Source organism: Rhipicephalus sanguineus, chromosome 7 (genome assembly GCF_013339695.2).
Source record: "Rhipicephalus sanguineus isolate Rsan-2018 chromosome 7, BIME_Rsan_1.4, whole genome shotgun sequence".
Classification (NCBI taxonomy): Eukaryota; Metazoa; Arthropoda; class Arachnida; order Ixodida; family Ixodidae; genus Rhipicephalus; species Rhipicephalus sanguineus.
In genome coordinates, this window is record NC_051182.1 from 39,550,867 (window position 1) to 39,562,050 (window position 11,184).

An 11,184-nucleotide genomic window follows, 5' to 3' on the forward strand; every position below is an offset into this window, starting at 1 on the left:
GGTCGCCCGACGTCGGAACTTCGCGACGTCGGCCGTTGGCTGGCGAGGTTGAAGTTGCCACTGTCGGATGGCCACCAACATTGTTTTCCGCTGGGCTGGTATCAATGTCGTCGTCGCTTTCCTCGATGAACCGTTCGCCAGTTTGACGTAGGTGACGACGGTTGCGCCTTAGCAGCTTCTGGTCCTCAGTTTTGACAAGGTGGGACCTTGGATATGGCGAACCCACCACTTGAGATTTTCGGGACCATGCAGCGTCTCTGAGCCTAACCACGACACCCTTCTGCAGAGGAGGCAAAGGTCTTCCCCCTTGGGCCTGGCTGTGCTTCTTGACGTCGGTTGCGGTCACCGCACTGAAGTCCGGGAGGTTGGCGCGAAGGCGCCTTCCTTGCAGTAGTTCACCAGGGGATCGCCCGGCCTCCTGTGGGGTAGAGCGGTAGGCCAGCAGGCCCAGCCAGAAGTCGTCGCCCGAATCTGCAGTTTTTTTCAAGATGCGCTTCACAACCTGCACACCTTTTTCCGCAAGCCCCTTTGACTGCGGATAATGAGGGCTTGAAGTGACGTGCGTGAAGTCGTAGCTCCTTGAAAACAAAAGAAATTCATGGCTGGAAAATTGTGGGCCGTTATCAGTACATACTTCGACGGGCACGCCAAATCTGGCAAAAATAGCGCTCAATGCTGCAATGGTTGATGGCGCCGACATGTCAGGCAGTTTCTGAACTTCCGGAAAGTTTGATAAGGCGTCAAAGACAACGATGTACGAGTCCCCCGCAAACGAAAAAAATATCAGCTCCAACTCTATGCCATGCACAACCTGGCACGGGCCGCATTTGAAGCGGTTCCTTGGGCTGTTTGTAAGCGTACTTGCGGCATATAGGACAAAGTTGCACCATGGAAGCAATCTCAGCGTTAAGCCCCGGCCAAAACACGAGGCGTCTGGCCCTTTCTTTGCATTTTTGCATCCCGAGGTGACCTGCACGGATTTTTTCAAGCAGAGTTTGTCGCATGCTTTTCGGAATAACAACCTTCGACGCCTTTAAAAGTATTCCGTTGACAAATGAGAGTTCTTGCTCAAAAGGCTTTAGTTCACCTTGTACTGGAAGCCCCTCCGACAAACTTGCGATCACCGACTGTAGGTAGCGGTCACGAGCAGTTGCCGCTTGCAGTTCTTTCTGCGTTGCTTTTGTGACACGGTAACCTAGAAGCTGGATTGCGTGAACTTCCACGTCGGTAGTAGCACCAGCCTCGTCTTGGTTGTCAGCAGTTGACCGGGACAACATGTCAGCAAGAACAAGGTGCTTCCCAGGAATATACTGCAAAGCAAAATCATACTTGAACAACCTCAAAGAGAACCGTTGAAGGCGAGGTGGCATGTCACTAATTTCCTTTTGAGCAATTGCCAAGAGTGGCTTGTGGTCCGTTTCAATTGTGACTTTCTGGCCGTAGACGAACTGGTGAAATGTTTCGCATCCAAAGCAAATTCCTAGGGCGTCCATTTCTATCTGTGCGTACAGTTTTTCTGCCTTAGCCAGTACTCGAGATGCGTAAGCTACGGGCCGCCACTCGTTATTGTGAAATTGCAGAAGAGCGGCGCCGACGCCGTCCTTCGATGCATCGCAAGACAACTTTGTTTCCCGTCGTGGGTCAAATATTGCGAGCAGGGGAGCGGTGGTCAGAATTTGCGTGACACTTTTCCACTCTTTGGCGTGGTTTTCTGTCCACTCAAACTCAGAGCTGGCCTTGATAAGAGTTCTTAACAGGGCCGTTCTTTCAGATAGCTGCGGCACGAACTTTCGAAAGTAGTTCAACACACCAAGCATACGTTGAACATCGGCCTTGCATGTTGGCACTGGCATTTGAACCAAACTTTTTACGAGCCCTGGATTTGGGGATATGCCGTTCGCACTTATGATATCACCCAGAAACCGTAGCTCTTTTACGCCAAACTTGCACTTGTGCGGATTAAACGTTAGCCCAGCTGTTTCAGCAGTTTTCAGGACTGCTACCAGGCGATCATCATGCTCTTCCTTCGTTGAGCCCCAGACCAGGATATCATCTATATATATGAGCACGCCTGGCAGACCGTCAAATATCTGACAAAGTGCCTGCTGAAACACCTCAGGTGCAGATGAGATGCCAAAAGGTAGCCTTAGAAAACGGTATCTGCCAAAAGGCGACGAGAACGTACAGATCTTTGATGTTTTCTCGTCCAAGGGCACCTGATGAAAGCCGGCGTTTGCATCCAAACAGCCAAAATAAGTAGCTCCGGTTAGCCGTGCTTCCAAGTCCTCACGTCTGGGTAAAGGGAAATGCTGCCTCTTGATATACTTGTTCACTCTTCTGGGGTCTATGCAAACCCTTAGAGCACCGTCTTTTTTTTCACCAGTACCAGAGGGCTTACCCAGTCGGTTGGCTCATTTTCTTTGACGATGATGCCCTCCCGGGTCATTCGCTGTAGTTCCTTCTTCAGAGGTTCCTGAAGTGCAAGAGGAACCCGGCGAGCAGGCTGAACGACCGGAACCGCGTCTGGATCCAGGAACATTCTGTACTGCGTTTTCAAGCAGCCGAGCCCTTGGAACAGGTGCCTGAAATCTTTCAAAAATTCATACTCAGACGAGGCATTGACAGCGTCCACCGTACGTCGAACCAACCCAAGCGCTTCACTGGCATCGAGCCCAAGGATGGCTTGGCGCCCATTCTTTACGATGAAGAATTTCACGCATATCTCGGTGGTTCCGACAGACACTTTCTGTGACGTTGTTCCATAACTTGAAATAACGCCCCCGTTGTAGGCGCGCAACACTGACCCGGTTGGTTGCAACGCTTTTTTGGTCGCCTGCTTCTTTAAGTACCGCACAAACTTCTCAAAAGGTTCTTTCTCTGCCTGGCTTCGTGTACGAAAAACATATCTTTCGTGAATTTCATTGCTCACCTCGGAGAAGTAGGCGTCGAACTTCTGCACGACCGTGTCGTAACATTCCTTGCTTTCTTCGGGGCCGTACTTAAAGTTGTTGAAGATGTCGAGCACTTCGTCTCCCGCGAAGCTCATCAAGAGTGCCACTTTCGAGGAGTCACTTCTCGGGGCCTTCTCGACTGCCGTTGCTTGCAGAAAAAGCTCGAACCTTTGCTTGAAGCGCTTCCAATTTTCAGACAAGTTGACAGATAGGCGCAATGGCTCCGGCGGCTTCAGTAGGTCCATGGCGATCCCGCGCCGTTGCTGACGTGCTTCGGTCCGCGGCGGCCACTTCTGACACCATGTAACTAGCAAGGACGACGATACAGCATGATGGCCAGAACAAGAAGTGTGGTGTCGCGCCTTACCAATTTCGGTTTCGATTGTGTGACGCAGAGCGCCACACAACGGGTATTTCATGTACAAAATCGGATCACCAAATCTCTTTGTTAATAAACTTCAGTCCCATCCCCGCTCTCCGGCTGTCTTGACGCAACTGCAGGCGGTGGTGTCGCGCCTTACCAATTTCGGTTTCGATTGTGTGACGCAGAGCGCCACACAACGGGTATTTCATGTACAAAATCGGATCACCAAATCTCTTTGTTAATAAACTTCAGTCCCATCCCCGCTCTCCGGCTGTCTTGACGCAACTGCAGGCGCTCCGGCGCTGAGCCGCCTTCCTAGCCCGCCGGACGGTACCTCCGGCGGAGATGGCACTCGGGACGAAGGCACGCAAGATGAATACATCGCAGCGCTCACGCTGCTCGAGAATCACTTCAAGGCGCCCAGCAATGAAATACTAGAGCGTCACTACTTCAAACTGCGCAAACAGTTACCAGGGGAATCCGTTACTGATTATGTTTCTGCACTACAGACGATGGCCAGCAGATGCAATTTCGGGACTTCCGTCAATGCCATGGTCCGCGATCAGCTTTTCAGCGGAATAACCGCACAACAAGTCCGCAGACGACTTCTGCAGCTGGGACCTACTCTTACTATACATCAAGCAATACAGATTGCCAAAGAAGAGCGTACCGAACTCGAAATGCAGGAGTTCGCGAACGCGCAAGTTGACAGGGTCGGATTTCAAGCGGGTACGCAAGATGGCCGCCAAGGCACTTCACATTCCTCTACAGCAAAACAAAAGAATCATGGCCGCCGGCCTCCCCGACAGAACTCGGGAGGGAGCCAACATGGCCGCTCGCAACATGACACCCGTCCTCATCCTTCATCGGACTCTTCGGGACAGCAGTATGAACCGCACCGATCTCAATCGAATTTCTGCTATAGATGCGGATCGTCTCAACATTACGCAAATTTTGCGAACTGTCCTGCCCGCAACCGCACTTGTTCTGCCTGCGGAAAACGAGGCCACTTCAGAGCTGTCTGCCGCTCATCAAATGTCCGAACTTCGCAACAAAACGTAGCTCAAGTGCAAGATACTGCAGTAACAAATACAGTTACTATTCTCAACGTTGATGAACGCTCCAGCCGTCCTTCGCCACTGAAGATTTCTGTTCAAGTTGGCCAAGTCAACATTCCTTTTCTCGTTGACACCGGTGCGACCGTCTCATTGCTGAACTTACAAGATTTCAAGCAGTACTTTCCGGGGACCAGACTCCTTGAATCCTACATTGTCCTTCAGGACTATTCAAAGAAATGCATTCCCCATGTCGGATACTTCTCTACAAACGTCCGGTACAACGATACCACTGCTACTGTCACATTTTACGTGACAAAAGAAGGTTCTTCACTTCTCGGTTTGGACGCCATTCGAAGCCTCCACATACACATCGACGGCGCTACATTGTCTTGCTCACAAGTTTCAAGTACAGCAACTCCAAGAATTCCTGCCAATGCTCCGTCCGAATTTCATCACCTTTTCACCCAGGAACTTGGCCTGGTGAAAGGCTACATGCACGAAGTGAAACGCCGCCCAGGTGTGCAACCTGTAGCTGCCAAGCTTCGCAGATTGCCATTCCTGCTTCGACAACAAGTCTCCGATGAACTTTCCCGTCTTGAAAATGCAGGCGTCATTGAACGTGTTTCAGCATCAGATTGGGTCTCTCCACTGGTCGTGGTGAAGAAAAAGAACGGTTCGTTAAGACTTTGTGTGGACTTGCGTGAACCAAACAAAGCTATCGTGATTGATGGGTTTCCCTTGCCCCACATCGAAGAACTTCTCCAGCAACTTACAGGTGCTGTTTACTTTTCAAAGCTAGATCTTGCATCAGCATACCATCAGGTTAACTTGTCAGAATCAAGTAGGGACTTAACCACTTTTGTAACGCATGATGGTTTGTTCAGATTCCGTAGAGTCTGCTTCGGGCTTGCATCTGCCCCTGCTGTTTTTCAGAAAATGATGTCAGACATTTTGAAAGGTTGTTCTGGAGTACTATGCTACCTAGATGACATTTTGGTCTGGGGTCGAACGCGTGCTGAACATGATGCTAATTTACAAGCAGTACTAAGCCGCATAAGCAACACAGGAATGAAACTAAACGACAAATGTGTCTTTGCTGTCCAGGAAATCCAATTTTTAGGACACAATGTCAGTGCCAGAGGATTGTCTCCTCTTGAGTCCAAAGTGCATGCTATCGTTAATGCACCTGCTCCTACAGATTGTAAATCCTTGCATTCATTTCTTGGTCTCGCTGGCTATTACTCAAAGTTCATTCCTCATTATGCTGACGTTGTTGAACCACTGCGCTCCATGTTGCGCAAAGGCCAAACATTTCATTGGTCACATGAAGCCAATTCGGCATTCAACAGTATCAAAGAAGTACTGGCTGAAAACCCAGTCATTCAACTCTTTGACGAGAAGCTTCCGATAGTCATAACGACTGATGCTTCCAACATAGGTTTGGGTGCTGTGTTCCAACAACGCAAAGGTGACCAGTTAATTACAATTGCTTTTGCTTCGAGAACCTTGTCACCTGCTGAACGCAGATATTCTACTGGTGAGCGTGAAGCCTTAGCATGCCTCTTTGCTTGCGAGAAATGGCATGTATACCTCTGGGGTAGACATTTTACGTTACGCACTGATCATCAAGCACTTACTACATTACTTTCTGCTGGATCAGAGGGCCGACGCCCATTACGCATTTCGCGCTGGTGCGCCAGACTTTTGTACTACAACTTCACTGTACAGTACTGCAAAGGTTCAAATAATGTTGTAGCAGATGCACTTTCCCGTCTGCCTTTGCAACTTCCAGTCTCTCCAGACTTGGAAGAAGAGATAATCTCACTTGTCACTCCATGCATCAGCAAAGCTGATCTACAAGCAGCAACAGCTGAGGATACTACTTTGCAACAAGTAATTCCATACATTGCTAAGGGATGGCCAGAAAAGAAATCTCTTCAGCCAGAACTACTGCCCTACTTTGCAATCAGAAATGAGCTGTCCTATGTAGACAACTTAGTTTTCCGTGCAGACAGAGTAAGCATTCCTGCTTCACTCTGCAATAAACTCGTACAGTTGGCTCATGAAAGTCACCCTGGAATTGTCAGGACTAAGCAGCGACTTAGAGAACGATACTGGTGGCCTGGCTTAGATAGCCAAGTTGAACGTGCAGTTCGCGACTGTGTCGTACGCAAAACAGCAGATAAATCTGCTAAACCAGTTTTTGCACCCCTACAGCCTGTCCCATGGCCAGACAAACCTTGGGAAAAGCTAGGCATGGACATTGTCGGTCCACTAGAACGTGCTCCTTTCGACTGCAGATTTGCAATCACATTAGTTGACTACCACTCTAAGTGGCCTGAGGTTTGCTTTACCCATGCAGTCACTTCAGACGCAGTAATTACATTTCTGTCAGCACTTTTCAGTAGGGAAGGTTTTCCAGAAGCAATCGTCACGGACAACGGTCCTCAATTTAAATCTCAAATATTTGAGAAGTTCCTCTCCGACAGAGGCATACAGCATATTTGCTCTTCGAACTACTATCCGCAATCTAACGGTCAAGTTGAACGCTTCAACCGTGTTTTGAAAGAGCAAATTCAGCTCGCTCAACTTGAATGCCGCCCACTGAAACAAGCTGTAACAGAGTACTTAGGCACATATCGCTTTACGCCTCAAGCTACTCCAGGCTTGTCGCCTGCACAACTTCTGCATAACCGCCAACCGCGTTCTGGAATTGACATTGCAGGGTTACACCCAAACTCTTCCGCTCCTTCGCCAAGTTTGGATCCTGTGAGAACACGAGTGTTCCACAAGCAACAGGCAACTAAGCAACGCATTGATTCTAAGCGTGGAGCAAAACCTCCTAAGCTACAGGTGGGCCTCAGAGTTAAAGTTCGTCTGCCAGGGAAGCAGAATAAATACAGAGGTCCTTATACAATCCTTAGTCAAACTGGATTGAATTCCTTCCGCCTTAGTGATGGCAACATCTGGAATGCATCAAAGCTGGTAGTTGTTCATGCTGAGCAGAATGCAACTCCACAGCAGAATTCATGTCCTCCACCTAACACATCGTCTATGCAACAACATAATTCCTCCCCACCTCCATGTTATTCTGCAGCTCCACAGTTAGTGCGACTTCCACTAACCACCTTGCAGGCACCTTCACAACAATCTGCTGATGTGCCCAGCCCCAATGCAACGCTTCTCGAAGGGGGGATAGATACGTCGACTAACATGCCGACTACGAAAAATCTCGAAACTTTGCCGCGTTCGCTCTCCGATGAGCGTGTAGGTGAGCCCCAAGGCTCAAATTCCTCTACTGACCGTCCCCTTCGTCCCAAACGGCACCGAAGAAAGCCGACACGGTACAAGGACTATGTTCCTTGAGATATATATATTCATAATACTCATGTTTCACATACTACTATACTGCTTATACACTACTTTATATACTACTTTCATATATTACTACATAATCCTTTTTTGGGGAACATATAATGGTGACTGACACTAAGTTCCTAATTACTACTTATACTAGTTCATAAATGGGCTCATGCAATAAAAATACAAATTCATTACATCAAGTTTAGTCAAACTACGTCAACTCTGGTCACATACATATTGTTCTAATAAAGAATACATTCCTACATGTGATAACTATTGTATAATGATGTTACTCATTTTTGCACATTTTCTTACAAGATGTTCAAGGATTGTGTGCCAACGTGTTACTTCATACAAACTTTTCAGTGCCTTACCACTGTATAATGTCATATACAGAGTACAACTCCTTTCCTTTTTAGGGGGAGATGATGTGGTGTCGCGCCTTACCAATTTCGGTTTCGATTGTGTGACGCAGAGCGCCACACAACGGGTATTTCATGTACAAAATCGGATCACCAAATCTCTTTGTTAATAAACTTCAGTCCCATCCCCGCTCTCCGGCTGTCTTGACGCAACTGCAGGCGCTCCGGCGCTGAGCCGCCTTCCTAGCCCGCCGGACGGTACCTCCGGCGGCGACACAACAAGAAGAACGATCGGTTTATTCAGTCACTGATTATATAGGCGCACGATAGCGCGCTGAGAGTATCTGCGCATGTCCGATGCGCAGTCGTGAGCAGTAGCCTTGCCGGATACACTGATATCACTTTACTCTCTTTTATGCACGATACGCCCTTAAACGACAAGTTGTGGTGTGCTGGGTGCCAGGGCACCGCGAGATCGCTGGAAACGTAGTGGCGGACCAGCTGGCTGGGTGTGCGCACGACCACGCACCCGCCAATACATCCCTGGCCGTCCCTGCAGTTGACATGAAACCCTTCCTACGACAGGAGCTCAGGGCGTGCTGGCAGCTCCTGTGGGATAGGCAAACGGATAACAAATTGCACGCTATCAAACCGAGACTTGAAAATTGCCCAACAGTATCCAGATCCCGCTACACACAAGTCACACTTACAAGGCTACAAATAGGACACACTCACTGAACACACTCACACCTTTTGTCTGGTGGCGATCCGCCATTGTGTGAGAGATGTGGAGAACCACTTACGGTTCTCCACATCCTCGTACAGTGCGATGAGTTAGATGCTCTGAGAAAAAAGCACTTTTTACTACCCTACCGACAGCAGCTCCCACTACACCCTGGGATGCTCATCGGTAGGGATCCGATTTTTAAAACTCAATCACTCTTTAGGTTTTTAAATGATGTACATAGTTTTCACTGCATATTTCGAGCTGATCCGTAGCACGACCTCTGTACCGAGGCCGCGGCTGCGGTGACTACATCCCCGCCATGGTTTTATGATCATGACCTTTCGCCATCCACTTTCACTGGACATAATTCACGCCACTGTCATGATTTTAAATACTTCTATGTTTTTACCCGCGTTAGCGCGAGGAATTTTAAGGCCCCTATACAGCCACGCACCATGTCATTATTCACATCTGTAGTCTATTGAAATGGCGCTCTTTGGCCATCAAATGGCTCTTGCGCCATAAAATACCACACATCATCATCATCATCGAGTATATTTGTTATCACAAGCTGTTTTCTTCAAATGTGCATTATAAAGCACACTCGGTCCTCAATGGGTGCTTTTTCCTGCGTATGTTTGCCAATCTGATGCGGTTCGTTACTCTTTGGCATTAAGCTTTGGCGTTTGTTTCACCTAGGAATCAGTCATAAAGAAACGTGTTCTTGAGTCTATGACCAGCAACGACACCTCGGACCTAAAATTCTCATACGATGAGGCTGTCCCTTTCCCATTACCTGTTGCCGGAAGACAGGTGTGGTGCAGAATTTGACAATAGGCAGTTTTCGACTAGTGTACGCTAAGTTGGCGTTAGCGTTTGCGGCCCGCTATTTCCATCACTTAACGGGAGCCCGCAAGCGGAAGCGTACGACGCATGCGCAGTTGCGCGAAAAGCCAACGCAAAGCTTTGCATACGCTACTTGAAAGCTCCTTACTGAGTCACCACAGAAGCTGCTGAAATCAAGGTTGGGCCCATGCCTGCTGAGCCAAGAACTGCGCAAGCAAGCCACATTTCAGAGCTTGGGAACTAGGGATCCTCCTCGAGGTGCCGAAACCCAGGATATTCTCAGCGCAATAGGCGTGCGCACAGAGGGGGGGGGGGCGTCGGCCGCTCCCCCTTGTCACCTAAGAGGGGGGGCACAAAATCTGCCCCATACGTTGACCCCCCTAGTCACCTAAGAGGGGGGGGGCGCAAAATCTTCCTCGTACATTGATTTAGTAGGGGGGGGTGCTGCGATGAACCTTCACCCCCCCTGATGGGGAACCCTGCGCGCGCCTATGCTCAGCGCACAAAGTTCCGGTGCATCACGTGCAACATTGTTCTTTGCATCACATCCGCGCGAAACTACAGGCAGATTCACAACAAATAAGCGTGCTTATCGCGAGCAAATGTAAAATTTCGTTGTAGGCGAGTGTCGTTCGTTTTCCGTGCATTGAGACCCAGTGTGCATTATAATGCACACACTGCTGTGCAAAAACTGTTTGCCGTACAGACGCAATTTCTCTCTGGTTTAATACAGTATGTGTGTGCATTCCAAAAATGTGTTTTGATTTCACCTGTGTGGCCACAAATTTGCTCAGCTCTCAGGAGGATATGCATGACTATGCGCTTCTATATGCACGAAGCTCATACTATATCTCTCGGATACGTACCTCTACCAAAACACCACACGCTGTCAAACCATTCCTTTGGTAAATTAATGACCGCACTCTCAAAAGCTGTCTTAAGTTGAAACGAAAGCGGCGTGTCTTCTACCGGTTCAATACAATCGACAATCAATAAATGAGAACCCAGGAATGCTTGCAGTGATGTATCCTTTGACAGCCATTTAACCCTGTTCGCTTGGCACCCGTGGAACTGCATGTAGAGTTGTGACCGGATCGCAGAAATGTAGGTGTTGTGAGCTTGTTACCTTGTATTTTATTCTTACTTCACTGTTCTTTTCTCTTCCTTAAAACGTAATTTACGAACTGGTGACGTACGTTTAACTATGAACATTCCCTCTTCCATTCCACTATTTCGTGCTCCCGCGTACTCATCAGGGAATTTGAAGGGGCCCACATTCGAAGCAGGGTTATAGAAAGCGGTATTCTAATCGAAGAACCCAAGTGCATGAGAAGAAAGCGAAGGACGTTGAGAAACAAAAACGGATCTCGGTGCATGCACCAACAGTGCCGTAAGGAAACGAACGACTGTTCGCGAAACATTTGCCGTTTCACACTATCCTAGAACGCCGACGGCCAGTAAAATTTTAAAGAGATCCTCTACACCATAATTCTTCCTTTTGCGATTAATCCAA

General features: G+C 48.5%; 1 protein-coding gene across 1 annotated transcript; it reads right to left on the reverse strand.

Moving 5' to 3' along the window:
• Window positions 1-279: 279 nt before the first annotated feature.
• On the reverse strand, window positions 280-2,790 carry LOC119399404 (uncharacterized protein K02A2.6-like). The gene is made up of 2 exons (XM_049417682.1): window positions 2,399-2,790; window positions 280-1,310 (listed from the first exon to the last, which is right to left on the reverse strand). Exons 1-2 carry the CDS (start codon window positions 2,537-2,539, stop codon window positions 741-743), a joined length of 711 nt encoding a protein of 236 aa, XP_049273639.1. The 5' UTR covers window positions 2,540-2,790; the 3' UTR covers window positions 280-740.
• Between the last annotated feature and the right edge of the window lie 8,394 nt (window positions 2,791-11,184).